Source organism: Camelus bactrianus, chromosome 13 (genome assembly GCF_048773025.1).
Source record: "Camelus bactrianus isolate YW-2024 breed Bactrian camel chromosome 13, ASM4877302v1, whole genome shotgun sequence".
Lineage (NCBI taxonomy): Eukaryota > Metazoa > Chordata > Mammalia > Artiodactyla > Camelidae > Camelus > Camelus bactrianus.
Genome location: NC_133551.1, coordinates 31,603,459 through 31,621,643, shown reverse-complemented (window position 1 = coordinate 31,621,643; position 18,185 = coordinate 31,603,459). Strand labels below are relative to the sequence as shown.

Here is an 18,185-nt window from a genome sequence, read left to right as displayed (position 1 = left end):
CCTTTGAGAACTGCTTCTTGAACACTGACTATGAGCTGAGAAGGATGAGGAAGGATGATACCTTCTCTGCCCCTCATGGAGCATCCAGCTTAGCAGTGGGTGCAGACAACTCAGCAGCTCCGTACTGTGTCTGCATAGGATGATAGGGATCACGGGTATCCGACGTGCCTTTAGACTGTCCTCTGACCTTGTTTCATTCTTGAAGTGTCATCATAAGGAAACAGCAACCTCTAAAGTGGAAATGAAAACTAACAAAGTAACAAATGAGACCATTTGAGAAACTTACATTCACAAGCCTAATTCTATTGATATTTTACTGATAATACAGATTTTGGAAAAGATTAAAGTCTATTTTGAAACCCTCTGAGTCAGCTCACATTCAGGAATTTTTTTTTGAGAATGATTGCACCATCTGCCCTTATTTTTATAATTATACAATTTTAAAGTAAAGACCAATTGCTTAAATTTCACATCAGGAAGAGTGACACCAGAATTCTGAATTGGAAAATACTTTTATATTTGCTGTTGGAGATTGTTTACCAACAGTGTACCCTGATTGAAAGCAATTCAGTTACATCCGGGGAAAGGATCTATACATTAATATTTGTTGGCATTAAAAGAGAAAGGAGGAAATGGAGGCATTTTACGACCTTCTTTATATAGTAAATAAACCTAATGTTAACATTTTGGAAAGCAGTATCTTCTTAAGACAGTCTTTCTTCAGTGATGCTGGTAAATTCTTGTCACTCTACTTAAACCAAATGGATATAAATAACTTCAGGTAGAAGTGGTAGCTTTCTCAGAGTTCTGAAATTGTCAAGAATATCACTGTTAAGTGAAAAATTAAAGAGGTGGCAAATAGTGAGATTGAAGTCTAAAAGGCTTGCCTGGTTACCCGGCAAAAAGAGAAAGTGTTTTTAAGCTGTCTTCAGTTACTTTGGGGAGAGGGGGAAGTAGGTACTCATCTTGTCCTCAGGAATGAAATGGATTCCTTCACTAAATATAATTTAAATAGATTTAGCTTATCTATGTTGATAATAACTGGTTAAACTAGCTTAGCATCCATAGCTATGGCAGATACTGGTGGATTATTGTCCTGAATCAAATGTAACGAGAGATGAGGTTAGCAGTGTTGAGACTGCTGCTCTGTCACTGAGTAACTCAAGCCCATCTTTGAGGATTTGGGGAGCTGCACGCTGACACAGGAGGAAATATTGACTCTCAGAAGATACTGCACTATTCCTGTGTTACACAGGCATGGTTCATGTGAACGCACGAATCCTATGGACAATCAGTGGATAAAAACAGAACACCCCCCCCACCCCCAGTCATGGAGAACTCTCCTGGATACATTGCAGAGCTCCTCAGTGCAGAGACTCTTTTTTCAGCTAAGGACATGATAGAAAAACCTGTACTGAAATCTGTTTTCCTTTTCAGCTAAGAACTATTTATGAAGTGTTGCTTTTAGGTGGTTAGAGTGATTTTTTTTTTCTCTCTCTTAAAGAAATAACTGAATTATAAAATTATATTCTGATCATTCCGGTAAACGTTTTGTCTTTTGGTTCCTTAGAACATGCCACACAGGAAACAGGCTCAAAGGATGCCTGTGTGAGATGGAAAGAAGGAAATAGTCGTTGCCACTTCAGAACACTTTGTCACTTCCCAATTTGTTGGGTGGAGGAAGAGGATTAAATTTGCTAATCTAATTGAATATCCTTGGCAGCAGTACTTGAAAGCAATTCCAGGAAGATGCAAATTTCCCCTGTGTTTAAAAAGATTCTGCAACCATTCTCATAAACTCTACATTGCACTTAACTCTAACCTGCCTGGTTAAAAACTTTCTCCTTGATCATTAAGTAAATCTTTTCAGCTACTTTGGTTCTGGCTACCCTTTAGTTCTGACTTAACCGGTTATCACTCCTTACGTTTATTTACAAGCCATCTTTTAAACAGTTTCTGTTCACCTCCCAATATAATGGACTTAGAGAAGTGTGGCTTTCTTGTATTTTTAAGTCAGGGAGCTAGATAAGTAGCTTTCCTTGGCTTTTGATTCTTTGGTAGACATTTTTGCCACCAAATTTTATTCAAGCATCCATTTCTAGAAGCAAAGCGAATTTGAAAGTACTCCTGTCTCTCTCTAGACAGGAGCCTAAATTTGGCCAAGCTACAGCACGTTTGCCATCCCCCATCTGAAAGGCCAAGTCAAGCTGGCTTTGTGAGGGAGCCATAGGATTTGCACTTTTCATGAGTCTGACGTCCTTGTCATCTCCAACCAAGAGAAGAGAAAGCGCTCGTGGGGAACTGAATGAATAAACCAGATTCTCCACGGGCTGTGTGTGTGGATTCATCATTGGCATTTAAAATAGTTCTCGGAACACTCGTTGCAAAACTAATGATATATTTTTAAACACACTTCAAACCCAAACAGAAATTAAGTGTTGTATTCTTACGCCACGTTCCAGCTTGTATCCATTAGCTTAAGCAAGCAGAAGGGGACGAGGGTCGCTGTTTCAAAGGGACCGTGTCCTAATCCCTTCATTAGCTCCATGATTTTCTGTTACTGAAATTGATTTCCCTCGGTCAGAAGGGAAAATAGAAAGTAGACAGTGTTATCCTTTGTCAGAACCATTCCTATTACCCCATCTTCCTGCCTTTCATTCAATCACCAAATATTTTCCTATGGGGTCGGGGGAGACAGAAACCGCAGAAAACACTGTAGCTAAAGTCTCCATCCCCAGAAGCCTTTGTTTTCTGTAAAAGAAATTCTCTTGATTTTTTTCCAGGTACAAGACACTTCTTTTATTCTCTGCATTGTGGTGATACAACCGGAAATACCTGTCAAACAACTGAAGAACCTCAACACTGTCCCCAGCAGCAAGCTGCTGTACCACCGGCTGGACCTCCTGGGCCAGCCTAGCGCCTGCCTGCACTTCAAACAGCTGGCCACTCTAGGTAAAGGCCTCGCGTTCCTCGGCTTGCTTTGTGCTCCTACAGCAGCTCACCCTCAGTGTCAGTTTTAATTAAGGTGTTGAATGCCTACGGGGCCTGGGTTGGGGTACAGGTGTAAAAACAATTTGAGTCCTGGACTTGGATTGGGTTCTCCATCAGACACTGAGCTGAGCGTTGGTGGGTTGGTAATTTATTAAGGACAAACTCTCAGGAGAAACTATCGAGGAAGTGAGAAAAACGGGATGAGGAAGGAGGAGAAAGTAAACAAGGGTTGGATTTTAGGTGAAGTTCCAGCCTCCACCTAATCCTGTGGGCAGGGTCAGGGGGTTGGGGAGGGCTTAGAAGTATAAATTACACTGCAGAGTTTGCCCGGGCTCAAGAAAGGGAGATGGACTTTCATATTCCTTAGTCATTTTCTGCCTTCTGCTAGGGCTGGGCAGAGAGGTTTTAGCAGGCCAAGGAGTGTCCATCAAAGAGAGTCACAGGTATGGTCCATGAGAGGCAGGCCCACAGATGTGGGGACGAGGACCTGCAGGGTAGGAGATGGGAAAATGGTCAAAGGGTCCAAGGGTAGCACACCTGTATGTCTACATAGCGTATCTGCCACAGGTCCCTGTCTTCAAAAGAGATTAGGAAATAGGAATAATTCCAAATAATTCAAAGGAAGCAAAATGGAATTTACATTTGTTATATGCCAGGTTTCTACACTCAGGATCTGGGTTGACCTATGACAGGTGAGGACGTTGGGTTTATCCCAACGCCACAGCTTTCCCAAGGTAACACAGAAAGTAGCCAGGCTGAGATGTGATTCGTGCCTCTCCCAGGCCTGGGCCGCCTTTTATTGCAAGCCACCCTGTGCCGGGCACACGCTAGGCATCAGTGGTGTGTGTGGTCCATGCACCGTGGTAGACTCACAATGCCGTAAAACAGGCATTCTTCTCTTCACCGTTGAAAATACTTCGGGTTCAAAAGTGAATAACTAAGAATCATGGGACAACTGGCAAACTGAGTAGAGGGGACACAGATGGGAAGAGGATCAAAAATGGAAGCCACCAATCTCTAGGTTCCAAATGAGAGCACTCGTGTTTGGGTTTCTCCTTTAAATTCTATCCGAGTTTCTGCCTGGATATGAGCTCGAGAGAGCGGTCTTATCTGTCCCGCGTTCCAGCCGTGCAGACAACTTGGAGAGGGCCAGAGATGCCAACTTGGATTCTACATTTGCTTGTTATCGTTTAGGGAGCTTTGGGGGGGGTTTGCCTTCTGATTTTATGCAGGAGTATGTGTACCCTCTAAATTCATATTTTTATGAACTGCTTACTGAAAAGCTAGGATGGGCTTGATTCTCTTAGCCACTGTGGGAACCAGGTAAACAATCCTACACTGCTGCTGGTGAAGAGGAGGTCACTGTTTTTACATTTGAGACAGTGAAGTGTAGCAGTTTTTCTGGATGAGAAAAAAAGCTCAAGCTTAGATATTTTTTTATTTCCTTTGGATAATCCTTCATAGCTACACTGTCCAATATGGTAGCCACTAGCCACATGTGGCTCTTAAGCACTTACAATGTGGCCAGTCCAAGTTGAGACTTGCCATTAAGTGTAAAATACAGACCCAGTTTTTTCCTGTTGGTTACATGTTAAAGTGATAATGTTTTGGATAGATTGGATTCCATAGAATATACTAGCAAAATTAATTTATCCTGTTTGTGCTTTTTCTTCATGTGGCTACTGGAAAATTTTATATGACCTTTGGGGATTGCATTGTGTTTCAGTGGGACAGTGCTACCTCACAGAGACACCCAGAAAATGTAGAGCTTTCAACTCCAGTAACTTCCATTGGACTGGTGGGCTGGTCCCAGGCACACGGACAGACCTCATGCCAGCGTCTGGCTCTCACTAGGTGTTCTTTCCACCAGACCACCATTCAGCTTCATCTTGGCCATGGAACCCCCAGGACAGTGTGTGGAGGAGTCACCAGGGGGGTTAGTGTCGGCTCGTAACGGAAGTGAAGCAAGATCATTGAAATATTGGGGGGAAAAAAGGAAAATAAGGGAAACAATGGCAAATAAGTGGTTTCCACCTAATTTCACTGATGATGGGGATTTTGAGACATGGTGTTAAATGTATGTCAGAGCTGCCGTCAGAAGGGCTGAAGGAGGAACATTGTCTTCTTGGTACATAAAGGGGAATTTTTTAAAAAATTTTTTTATTTAAGTATAGTCAGTTACAATGTGTCAATTTCTGGTGCACAGCACAGTGTCCCAGTCATGCATATACATACGTATATTCATTTTCATATTTAAAGGAGAATTTTTAAAGAGAACGTCATCCAATGCAGTGAAATACGCAAGTATGCATGTAAGTACTACGTGTCTTACGTAGATGAGGGCTTTGTGTCTCGCTCCTGGACATAAAGCTTTGGATCTTGTATCTTGGTTTCTCCCTCTCCTTCAATCCATCTTGCTGCACCAGCTATTTCTAAAATGCCCAGTCTCTGTCACTACAAGAAAGGCCCACTCCCCAAGCTCCTCTCTTCCCCTTCCTCTGGCCTAACGCTTTTGTCTCTGAGACATTTCTTACATTACTGTGTTCATCTATTGTTGTTTTCCTCTTTCTTCTTCAGTCTTCTCTCTCCCACTGGCTCAAGCTCTTTGAGTTCCAGGCCAGTCCTCCATCTCTGGCGCATCCTTGCTCAGAGGGCCCATGAGCACAGGCATGTGAACGCAGAGCACCCTGCCAGGCAACCTACCCTTTTTAAGTCTCTGGTTTTCTTCTCTTTGATATGAATGTGATAATAATCTCCCAGGCCATACCAGGATGATACGAATTAAATGACACATGGTATTAGTGGAAGCAACTTCTTCTGGTAAAGGCAGACTAGGTCATTCTGACCCACCCTGCTGGGTTCAACCAGAAATCCTGGGTGGAATCTTTTTTCAATAAATCTTTTAGAAAAGCATCAAAGAACTAACCTGAAAGGTAGTGGACCAAAGTCTAGGAGAACATAAGAACCCAGAGAAGAAAGCCAACACTTAAAGCTGCTTTTACAGTGCACATGTTTACCAAAAGAAGAAACAGCCATGAAATTAAACTCTGCTTTAGGTATCTTCTTAGGGCTGGAGAGAGGCAGAAATCAAATCCAAGGTCCCGAAAAGGTGGAGACGAATAAATGAAACCACTTCCTTTCACCCCTTACACACATGCATCCTTTTAGCTGAGGTCCTAAAGGACTGCATTACTAGGGTAAGGGTGGTTGGAGCTGAATCAGCCCTTGCCTTGGGATTTCTGTCATCTGAGCTGTCTGAAGAATCTAAAGCATTAGCTAGTCATGGACTAGCTGAATACCAAAGCCTCACAGGACAGCACTTAGGCCAGTGTCCAGTCTCCTTGTTGGGAACTCTTTCCACCTTACCATGCTGCCTCATCTTGGGGTGGCGCACCTGGTGGAATCAAACAGTGGTCCTTTCTGGAGGAAGTTATTCCTATCCTGTTGGGGCTCAACAGTTCATACAGATTTGTTTTTGTTTTTTGTTTTGGGGTTTTTTGTTTTGGGGTTTTTTTTTTTAGTTTTTATTTTAACATTTTTTTATTGCCTTACAGTCATTTTACAATGTTGTGTCAAATTCCAGTGTAGAGCACAATTTTTCAGTTATACATGAGCATGCATAGATTCATTGTCCCTTTTTTTAATTTGTTGTTGAATACAGTGCGCAGCACAGTCAGATAGCCAGGCCACAGGGAAACGAGACACTATGAGTGAGAGCAAGCAAAAGGAGTAGAAGAGCACCACAGATTTAATGATAGGACGCATGACAGTGCTTTTTAAAGCTTTCAAAAATACACAATTGAAGAGTAGGAAATTTCAAAGACAAAGATGTAGTGTTTTTTCTCATAATGTAATTCATTCACTTTGAGGATCTATGTTAAATAAAGAACTGGACTTTTCCTCTTCAGCTAAAACCAAAGATTAAATACGTGTACATCACCTGCTTCATTTCCACTGCTCCTGTTTATGCCACGTTGGTATCCCCCTCTGTGAGAATAATTTTTTTAATTAAGTTTTGCACCGACTTCACTCTTTCATGTTTCTTTCTTCCTTGATGATGATACTAATATGAACAATGAGTTAACATACAGAGGGCTTGACCTGTGCCAGCACTGTTGTAAGTGATTTGCGTTTGTTAACTTGTTCTCTTTGTGTATATTAGCTACTGTAATTCTCATCATACCTCTATAAGGTTGGCACTGCTGTTTCCTCCACTTTGCAGCTGGGTAAAAACATCACGTGTATTGTAACTTGCCCAGCATCACACAGCCAGGAAATGTTGGCGCTCAGGCTCATCCCCATCCGGCTCCACGTCCCATGCTGCCTGCTCAATGCTAAGGGGCGTAAGATACTACGTGTAGGTCTAAGGCATGCTGAGCGTTTGCCAGCATCTCTCTAGGTTCACTGACAACTGTAAGCTCCCTGCAGGGAGAAGGTCTGGCACTTTTTCTTCCAGCCTGGAGTTCTTTGCTTTCCTTATAAAGGGAAGACTTTCAGCCACCGCAGCTGGCAGACTGGCAGAGCCCTCACCGTGCTTTTGTTTGGGCCTGAGGTGAAGCCTCAGTGTTCTCAGGCCTGCTTTGTTTGCTTCTCTTTCAGAAAGTCCCACCGTCATGCTGTCTGCAGGCAGCTTTTCCTCCCCCTATGAACACCTCAGCCAGCCGGAGACCAAACGCATGGTGGAACACTACACGGCCTATCTCAGTGACAACACCCGCCTCATTGCTAACCCGGGGCTCAAAGTGAGTTCTGGCCGGGGCCACGTCTCTGGTGCGCCCTCTGCAGGCCCAGGGTGGGTGCTGGCCGCGAACCTTTGAAGTGGGAAGCCCGGCCCTGGGTCTGTGTCTCTTTCTTAGCTGGAGGGCTGGTGCGGCAGCGTGTGGCCCAAAGCAGGCTCGTCGGCAATGACCCTTCAGATGGATTAAGAAGCCCTGTGGGCCAGATGAAGAAGCTCTTTCAAGCCTTAGATGCACCAGGGGTTGTCTAGGTAGGGGGTGTGAGTCGGAGACCAGGGAAGCTTTCCCAGCCCCATTTTTCCCAGGGGAAGAAGTAAAGTGCCCCTACTGCCCGTTGAGGTAAATATGACGAAGTTTAAGAAGCAGACATTTAGCAGGTGCGTGTGCGCGCATGTTTGTATGTGTGCGTGTGTGTGTGTTTAGTGATGCTTCACTCTCAGGTCGTTTTCCTCTTAAACACAGAAAGCCTAGCAAAGATGAACAACTGAGTAAATCACACGTCCACTGGCTATATTTCAGTAAGCTTTTGTTTTCCCCAAGTTTGGCTGTATCCATCTGCTGTGGAAAGATTTTTGAGAAGTAATTGGGCTTGGCTTCTCTGCAAGAGAGCTTCGGGAAGCTCTGCCAGCAGGCCACTCTCTTTTCATGTGGGTCTTAAAGGATCCCTGCTATGTCTTCCTTTGTCCCCCAGTTCTCTGTCAGAAATGAAGTAATGGCTACCAGCCACGTCACAGATGAATGGATGACACAAATGGAAATGAGTAGCCTGAACACTTACATTGTCCGCCGTTACATAGCAACGCCCAATGGCGTCCTCAGAATTTATCCTGGTTCCCTCATGGACAAAGCATTTGATCCCACGAGGAGACAATGGTGAGTTTTAGGGGCTTCCATTATCAAAAGTTCCAGCCACCTCCTCAATCCTGGAGAGCCATGATAAATACATACAATAAAGCGACTTGAAGCAGTCATATTAAAAGAAGATACTTTCGTGGCAGTGAAAATATGGTTTTGAATAGTTTGGGTTTTGTTTTGTTTTTTTTAATGTAGTATCAACAACAGCTTTGTGAGTTTCCTCTGCTTACAGTGTTTTTATCTCTTCATTGAAATTTTGTGACTGAAATGCTTTATATTTGGGCATTTCAATTCCTACTGGAGTTTGACTCCCACTTTGTAGGCAGTGTGTCCACAGTGGATACACTTAAGGGCATGTGTGACCCATGGAAAATGAAAACCAAAAAACAGTGTTTTACTTCTGGGCTTTATTTTTATTCTGATTTTCAAAAGCAAAAGCTAGCCAGGTGGTACAGCAGGGGGACAACCTGGGCATAAAAAACAGGATTTCTAGGTACATGCTGCTTAGTATCTGAGTCACTCATGAGTCAGTTACTGTTTTTACTGCCCGTTCCCCCACCCTTATCCCCCAATCCAGGGTGCATTTTTATGTGCCAAATTGTATTAGTTTATGCTTCACTAATTTTTCTTTTAGCCTCTAGAGCATCTGTACTATAGATAATTTTAAAATCTGATGTGTGTACTGAGTTCAGCATCTTTTTTAAAAAGAGAACTTCAGATTTCCTTGACCTCGTGTGTTGATGCTGCAGTCAGTCGTAGAGCATAGGAATCCTCTTGAATTTGAATGTTAAAATAGGCGAGATTTATAACTTACAATATTTTTTAGGGTTACAAGCTCACTTTTCTTCAAAATTTGCAGTTGTTGTTGTCCGTACCCTAAGATGACATGACTTCCTTTGTTCTCCGTTAGGTATCTCCATGCTGTAGCTAATCCGGGTTTGATTTCTTTGACTGGCCCTTACTTAGACGTTGGAGGAGCTGGCTATGTGGTGACCATCAGTCATACCATTCATTCATCCAGGTAGTATTTCAATTCATTTTTTACTCGTTTCTTAAGCACATAAGGGTATTTTGAAAATTTAAATGGAATAGTAGACACCAAGGTTTAGTATGGCCTTTGATGTGAGGCAGGCTTGGGTTTGAATATCCTCTCTAGCTATGTCATCTCAGATTTCCTGAGCTTCCTCCTGATGTCTGTAAAATGGGGATAATACCTCACAAGGCTATCACGTGACTGAGTCCGTCAAACATTAGCCCAGTACTTGGCCACGATAGTGTTTGTGAAGAAGAACAAGATGTTAGATTCAGTAGAGCAGTTCCTAGAAGTGCTGGTCCTAAACCAGTCAAAGAAACAGCACTGAGAGCCTGAGAACTATTACTACCAGAGAGTGTTTTCCCAAGCAAAGAGTAGTTTTAATGAAGGAAAAAAGGTATCGAGACGTGGAACTGTTACCCCTTGTATCTGAGTTTGTTTAAAATTATGTAGGAGTTTGTTGTTACCGTTGTTGTCATTGGCGGTGGTGGTTTTGTTGCTGGTTTTGCTTTGTGCTTGAAAAATGAAAAGGCATTTTGAAAACTAATTTTCCAAGAATGTGGTAAAATGTCAGGATCACTGTAAATATATTTAGCGTGCTTTATATTTCAGGCTTTTAAGGTTTCAGTGTCTCAACTACAAATGAAATGTTGAAATAGAAGTGAAATGCTGGGTGGAGAGGCAAGTCAAACACATTGTTTTAATCTCTTCTTTATACAAATAGCTATTTTTTCCCTAGCAACCAAGAAAGGCCATATTTTGACTGGTATCTGTAATGATGCCTTAACATTTATGGGGAGACAGATTTTCTTGCTTAACTTTATGCTTTTCGCTGGTGCTCATTATGTATCAAATGATTGACATTCAGTAGAATTCTTCTAATGCCAAGTTCATTGGGAGCACGAATCGGGAAGCAGTACTGTGTGGAATTTCAACATGACCTGTGTCTTCACAGCAAGCAGGGCCCTCCCGCCACCCAGATACTGATTTATTATTTCCAGGACATGGTATCTGTTCAGCCCCGTCACATATAAACAAGTAAACATTCATTTAGAACAGATCTTTTCAGTGTTTTCATTAACAGACCATCTGTAAGGTATATGCCTACTACTGTCTGAAGAGGAACACTTGTCATCTCTCCTGTATATTCTAATCAATTGAGAAAACGTAAACAAAGGTGGTTTCTTTGAGGGAATAGAAGTCACCTTGGTCTTTGATGACACTGACACGGGTGATGATGATTGGGCTCCTAAAGGTGTTGTTGAGGGAGCAGGCAGAGAATTGCCTGCCTGTGTGTCTGTCTGTCTCCGTCTGGCCTTCTATCCAGCTCCTGTCACCTGCCACTCGTTATCGAGAGGTGTTAATTTTTTCTTCTACACAAAATTTTTGTTGGGGGGAAGGGGAGGGGGTCACAGAGAAGTGTAGACTTTTTGTGCTCGTATCCATGTTTTTGTTAGAATTTGAATGAGTGGAAGAATTTTCATTTAGTTTATTCATAAATATGTATGGTGTCAGTCCAAATGAAGCCTGATGGAAATATGGGCATTCAAGTTAGGAAAAGACCTGGGTTCAAGTCCCTTATTTTGGTTACTGTTTACAGTGCACTTAGCCTACAGAAGTTCAGCTATTTGAGTTTAACAGGAGTTAAATGGCCCTTTAAATCCTCAATCCTGTCCATCAGTCACTTGGTGAGAGTGTATTCCAGGAATAAGGATCTGTTCTTGCCTTGACCTATATGCAGATCAAATGGACTTGATCATTTGAACATTTTCCTTAGCTGAGAATGTTATTAATTAGAGCCATGTATTTCATTCAACATAGTTTAGAATCCAAATCTATGATCACTTCTGGATTTCAACCAAAGCAACTGTAGCCTTAACAGATGCATTCATAGATGAGCTCTGCAGAGGTCCTTCTTTCAAATGATTACCGGTGATTTTGGCCTCATGTGCCAACTTGAGAACCCACCGTCCTGAGATGTGATTCCATTCTGAAAAAGCAGATTTGCCATTTACTATTCGTATGACTGTAAACAAATTCCTTTCTGCCTTGGACTCCTCACCTGTGAAAGAGAGATACTAGGGCCTGTCTCAAATGATCGTTTAAGGGTTACATTAAATAATATATGTGAGGCTCTTAGAACAGTGTCTAGCACATGGTAAGGGCTCAACAAATGTTAAATACTTTTTTATGATGGTGATGATGATGGTCTATGACTCTCTGAGCCACGTATGTAAAACAGTTACTAATGCCTCATTTGAACTGATACAATGAAAATTAGAGGTGATGCCTGTGAAACGCTTAGCACGGTACTTGCCAATGTCAAGTCCCAAATAAATGGTAGTTATTCTTGTTGCCATGCTATTCGTGCTTTAAATTCCTGGCATTTTAATAGCTCAGAAGAGAGAGCTTAAGCTCATGTTCAGCTTGTCATGAAGCAATCTCACTCTCCCTTGGTTTTCAGAAGCAGTTGGGCTGTGGGCTTTTCAGTGCTCACTTATCAGTTACTTGTAGTAACTGTGCTGTGATTCTTTCATCAGCATTATTAGTGGCCCGAGAACCTAGGTGCGCATTCTTTGGAGGATGGTAATGCGATGATGCGGTAGAGATGGTGGAGTACAGTCAGTGAGCAGGGGGACTGTTCAGGCGGATCTTTGGCAGTGAAAACCTCACCAAAGTGCTGCAAGCAGCATGGGACCGCTGTGCTGAGAAATGTAGGCTTGGTTTGATTTTTCCATGGTATTCTTCATGAGTTGCTATGGTAACCATGTGCATTTTTAAAATGCAGGTGAAAATATGAATGCTAGACTTCCGTGGGCAATATATATGCCTTTACTTCAGCATGTTGATCATATTGGAGCAGACGGCAGTTGCACAGGGGAAGTTTAGAAACAAAATCAAGTTGTCCCCAAAAACCTGAGTTGTATTTTTCACTGAGGCAGCTATAGTATTGTAGAAAGAACCAGATTTCATACCAGTCTCTAAAGCATCAACAATACATGATCTATCTTCTTTAAGTCTTTTAACTATCTAAGCTTAATTTTTCATTTATAGAGTGGGAACTGTACCTCCTTTCTGATGTCTTCACAGGAAATTAAATAGATGATATAAAACTGCTTGGAAACTCGTGAGTACCAGGCAGATCTAAGGAGGCAGTGTATCCTGTTGGTTAGGAACACATGCTTTGGAGTTGAAGGCACTACGTTTAAATTCCTGCTTCCACTAGTTATTCACTGTGTGACAGCCAAATACTTAATCTCCCTAAGCTTCAGTTTTCTGGAAATGATAATGCCTCATAAGTTTTCTGTGAGAAGTAGTTGCAATGATGTATTCACATGCCGACCAGAGTGCCTATAGATTGTGAACGTTCAGTATATGGAAGCCATCACTGTTACCATAATGATGGCTGTTTTTTAGACCCATCACTTTTCCCTGAACAAGCAAGAGAAGTTTAAACTTTTTTTGACTAATACTTCAGCAATACATTATCTGTAGCAATACATTATCTGCTGCAATGCATTATCTGCTGCAGTGCACCTGACCTCATAAGGTAACTGCATCTTGGATTTCTTCCATGGTCGAATTTAAGTTACCAAGGTAATAATAGGGGCTCTTATTGAGGCAGTAACCTCTCAAAGACAACCCCATAACATGGTCTTCCCCCATCCCATGCCAAACACAAGTTTTGACAGCAAAGTTCTGATAGAGATTACATTATGGGTCATGGTCCCATTTTCCAATGCTTTTGTCAGGGGCAGAAGGAGTGAGGGTTGGGTTGATATAAGTTAGTATCAATGTTGACAGTAACCAGTTGTCTGCATGGCAAAGCTAATTTCACTCCCAAGTTTTGAGTTTCCAAAAGAAGATTTTACTTTCAAAAGTTTCTTCTGAAGTTTCCAATGACTATTTTTAAGATTTCTGTCAATAATGGCACTAGTTTTCTTTTGGGATTTTCTTTATGAAGAAATCAGGTGGGTAGAAGATGGTAATGATGAGCTCTTGGAACATGTCATGTTGAGTAAACTCTGCAAATTTTCAGCCACAAAAGTATAGGAGTTTGTTGATTACACCAACCCTAACCCCTCCAACTACCCATGAACATAAATGAAAAAGAAACTAGGTTCCAAGTAAGGAGTTTATGTTTCTGATATATCTAGCAATTTCTCTGAAAGAATAAAAAGTTTACTCTGCAGGACTGAGCTTTAAGCCCTGTTTAGTTTTCTTTAGTGTAACTTTTTATTGGGTGTTTTCAGTATACTAGGCAGCTTGCTAAGCATTATAAACAGACTCATTTAATCCCAGTTAACAGCCTTTTGACATAGATACTATTATTAACCCCATTTTCAGGTGAGAAAACTGGGCTTAGAAAGATTAGATACCATCCCAGGAACCACACAGATGGAAATCAACAGGCCAGGATTTGACCCCAGGTCTGCTTGATTCCAGAGCTAAAAGGGTAACAAGCACTGTGTAGTATTGCCCAACTGTATCCTCCTTGGCTCCTGTTTTGAGAGTAGGGATTGAGAATGGAGACAGAACTGGCCTATGAACCAGGAGAGTCTTATTCGAGAACATGAGCTGTGTTTTGAGTAGAATCAACCGTAGTGTTAACAGAAAGAAAGCCAAACATTGTTTTTACTAAGTTTTGTGGGACCTAACACTAGTTAGGTAATCTTTATGAGATCTCAGTTTCATTATCCATAAAAATGAAAGAAATGATTAACTCAGGTTCTTTGTCTAAAGGTTCCTTGATGGAAGGAACCATAGTAGCCACACGTCCATCCTCTCACCCCACCCACAGATTCTTGCCAAGGGAAAATCCAGCTGTTGTCTGAGCACCTGTTGTCAGGACCAGCCACGTTCTACAGCTGCCAATGTTTGGGGCTAGTCTTATTAGAAAGTCCTACCTTTAATCCTGAGTTTTTCTCTCATCAGATCTCCATGTTATGCTGAATTACTTATTTAGTTGATTGTTTCTGCAGGGGCGGAAAGTAGGGAGGAACAGTGGGCATGTGTTTCTGATGCCGTCCGATGTCCTTATGGTTGCACGTAGCTCTGAACTTTAAATAAGACCTGCCTCTTATTCTCTCTGATCTCTTTCACATGAAGTACACAGCTGTCTTCCGGGCATACTGTGGCTGTGATGGGCATTGACTTCACGCTTAGATACTTCTACAAGGTTCTGATGGACTTACTGCCAGTTTGTAACCAAGATGGTGGCAACAAAATAAGGTAAGTCCTTCAGGGACACCATATCCTATCTAGCTGCAAAATACAAAGAAAAGGATGGCAAGTGTCTCTAGTTGAATGCCAGCCACATTGTCATAGTCAGCATGAGCCCATGGCCTGGGTGTTGTACTAGGGAGGTTTTGTTCTCATTTTTCTAAGGCGCATGCCATTTGTGACTTAGACTAACAGATCTGGCTTGTAACAAGGAGAGTAGCGGGGGCACAGAATTCTCCAAAAGCTCTTGTTTCTCTAGGAGTCAGTAATTAGAGGTTTCCCATACCTTGGGTGCTAGAAAGACCAGAGGGTACCCTTGGGTAGTACTTTTGATGTTAACTTAGTTATTAAACCAAAGTCTTTGTGAGATTTTTAGGCGCTTAGACTGTTCCTTTGTACGTTTCCCCAGAAAGAGGTTCATGGAACTAAACGTCTTTGCTGCCTGAATTTCAAAAGAACATGTCTGATCAAAGCAAGGGCTTTCCCTTGATTTAATACGGGCCACTTTTTAAAAATAGCTTTCTTATTTCAATCTCATGGCCCATGCTTCATGTCACTGCTCAATTTCATGCTGGCCCTTAATGGGGAAATGCAAGATCCACGGCAAACTGTAATGACCAACACAGAGTAAAATAGAGCAGAATATAATCCCGACTAGAGCCGTTCTAGCTTCACTTCATCAGGGTTTCCATCAGTGCTGTTGTGTGGAAACACTGAATGTTGTATTTTCTGTAGGTTTATCACTGAAAGAAAAAAATGGTATGGTTTACTTCAGGTTGGGGTCCACACGTACTCAAGGCCGCTGCTTTCAGAATCTCCCTCCCCCAGGAAGAAACTTCCCACTTTATACATTCCTGCAAAAGATCTTTGAGCCCCTCTGACTTAGATGGGGTGGTCGCACCTGATATGAAGCACGCAGGGGACCCCAGAGTCAGGTCTGACTCTCTCACCTTAGACCGCATGCCTGGTGATCCAGCACTTCAGGAATAACGTGTCTGTCACCTGACAGCCAGCCTGCCTGCCTCCTGGCCATGAATATTTATTGAGAACCTGAGAGCAGTGCAGTTTGTTTCAGAGCTAGACGGATAAACGCCCTCTGAAAGCACAGAAAAGCAGCTTCTATAAATGAAGATGCCCTTGTCTTGGCACAGGTGCTTCATCATGGAGGACAGGGGTTACCTGGTGGCACATCCAACCCTCATTGACCCCAAGGGACACGCACCCGTGGAGCAGCAGCACATCACCCACAAGGTAACTGCCGTGAGGCTGGAGCCCAGTTCGCCAACAGGCTGCGGCTCGCTCATCACGTGGCGTCTGTCTTCTTTCTGCTTGGCCTTGTAGGAGCCCCTGGTAGCCAATGACATCCTGAACCATCCCAACTTTGTGAAGAAGAACTTGTGCAACAGCTTCAGTGACAGGACGGTGCAGAGGTTTTATAAATTCAACACGAGCCTCGTGGTAGGTTGATTCCTCAATCCTCTCCTCTCCCTCCATCCTGCTGCGGGATGTGCAGTGGAATCATGCTTTATTTATGTCTGAATGTTAGTTACTCCTGGCTGTTTCGTTGCCAGGGGGATTAGGGTGATAGGACCTGCCAGGACCTTAGTCCTGCTCCGCAGTTGGACGGTTCTGGGACATAAAGACCACAGTGGAGAAGCGAATGTTTTAAGGTCTCACACTTGGTATTTTGTTTTGGTTTTGTTTGTTTAAAGTCCCACCCAATTTCAGCCCTTTGAAATGTCTGCTGAAGTCTCTTCCCACACTCTTGTATAAATATATGTGGCACCATGTGGTCCTGTCTTCCTGTCTTTTAGAGATCAGTCTCCTTAAATTCCTAAAGCCAAATTGGGTTAGTTCTTGGTCATCCACCCTGTTAGATGAAAGCTCTTACGCAGATCATCCAAAAATAATTTTTTTTTAGCCTTAGAATACTCTTATGACTTGAGGTGCTGCAGATTTATCTAGAAATGGTTAAAGATCTTAAGGATGTTCTTTTTAATTTGTAAATAATCCTAGCTGAGAGAGCACTAAAATGGGTAGTAACTGAACCAACATTCAAAAAGTTATTCACAAGAAGTAAATGTGTTCACAAATCATTACTTGTATCATTTTAATAATAATCGGAAAGATGTATTGGGTTAAATGAAAATCCTTAACTTAGTCTCAGAAAAAGCAATTGCAAAAACAATTGTCTGAGGAAATGGAAGAGTTTTTTAAATGAATACATTAATAGGATAGTGTGTTCAGAGCAAGGGAAATCAGACTCTGTTCAAGCCCCGTACCCGTTCTGAGGAACACTTTCTTTAGAGGAGACATTGACAAACATGCACGTGATCGGACAGAGGCCGCCCAGTAAGGCTGCCATATGAAAGTCTGCCGTACTCCTATCACTTGTGCAGTGATTTCCTGAGTCTTCAGCAGACAGGCCGGGATACTCCAGTAGAAATTTTTTAGAAATGCGGATTTTAATGGAATATGAATTAGTAACTGTGCATATATCCAGAAGGAACCCTACTTCAGAATGACACCTGCACCCCAATGTTCATAGCAGCACTATTTACAATAGCCAAGACATGGAAACAGCCTAAATGTGCATCAACAGATGACTGGATAAAGAATAAATTCTTAACAGCCCAAGTTATTCCCAAGTGGAGTAAGTTGCATTCCTGGTTATTGGTGCTAACAGGCGGATAAGTCTATGTTATTGCTCATATTGTAAAGGTAGGCATCTTCTAGGCAGTGGGGAAATCATCTAGACCTCGGAGAACCCATTCAGTGCCATGATTCTGAGTTAGGTTTATCCCCACCATGCACACATGAGGCATGACTGGCATGGAAACAAACATGGGGTTCGGTAATTGGCCTGCTGCACACAACACGTGCAGAAAAAATGACCATCCTCGACTCTACAATGCTGCTTTCGCATCTTTGGCTTTCTAATGTAGATGCATCTGACATTTCATGAAGCTGGCTATCACAGTTTCTTGTTACAGAATGAAGAGGAGGATACTGGCTTTAATTGGATTGTTTAAATATTCACGAAGCAGGAGACTGGCCTCTTAAAGAGTCTTTGGTTTCTAAATAATTTTGTTATTCTAGAAAAAGAGAGGTTTGTTATCTAAGGGAGGGCAGGGGGGAGTGCATGTTTTCTGATTGATTAGGTTTTCCCTTGAATACATTTTAAACTAATCCTTACCTGAAAGTTGTCTTTCATTGCTTCTTGAAATTATTTTCATTTTATAATATATTGTTATGTGTTAAAAGATTACAAAAACAGCTATAAAAATGTTATCTATATAAGTGTAGGTAAAGAACGTGAATAATACACTTAACACTGTTAAATGAGA

The 18,185-nt window shown here is 42.1% G+C and overlaps 1 protein-coding gene across 6 annotated transcripts in view; it reads left to right on the top strand.

Annotated features, from left to right (window-relative positions):
- The window catches only part of CACHD1 (cache domain containing 1), a 230,649-nt gene that overhangs the window by 164,143 nt on the left and 48,321 nt on the right, over nt 1–18,185 (top strand). For all 6 annotated transcript variants that reach the window (XR_012511191.1, XR_012511193.1, XR_012511192.1 and 3 more), the window contains exons 13-19: nt 2,784–2,952; nt 7,591–7,733; nt 8,419–8,600; nt 9,493–9,603; nt 14,725–14,847; nt 15,990–16,089; nt 16,180–16,296. Coding sequence is in view for 2 of the 6 variants with exons in the window: in XM_045512456.2 (XP_045368412.2) it covers nt 2,784–2,952; nt 7,591–7,733; nt 8,419–8,600; nt 9,493–9,603; nt 14,725–14,847; nt 15,990–16,089; nt 16,180–16,296 (945 nt within the window). In the remaining 4 variants the exon portion in view is untranslated. The remainder of the gene's footprint in view (nt 1–2,783; nt 2,953–7,590; nt 7,734–8,418; nt 8,601–9,492; nt 9,604–14,724; nt 14,848–15,989; nt 16,090–16,179; nt 16,297–18,185) is intronic.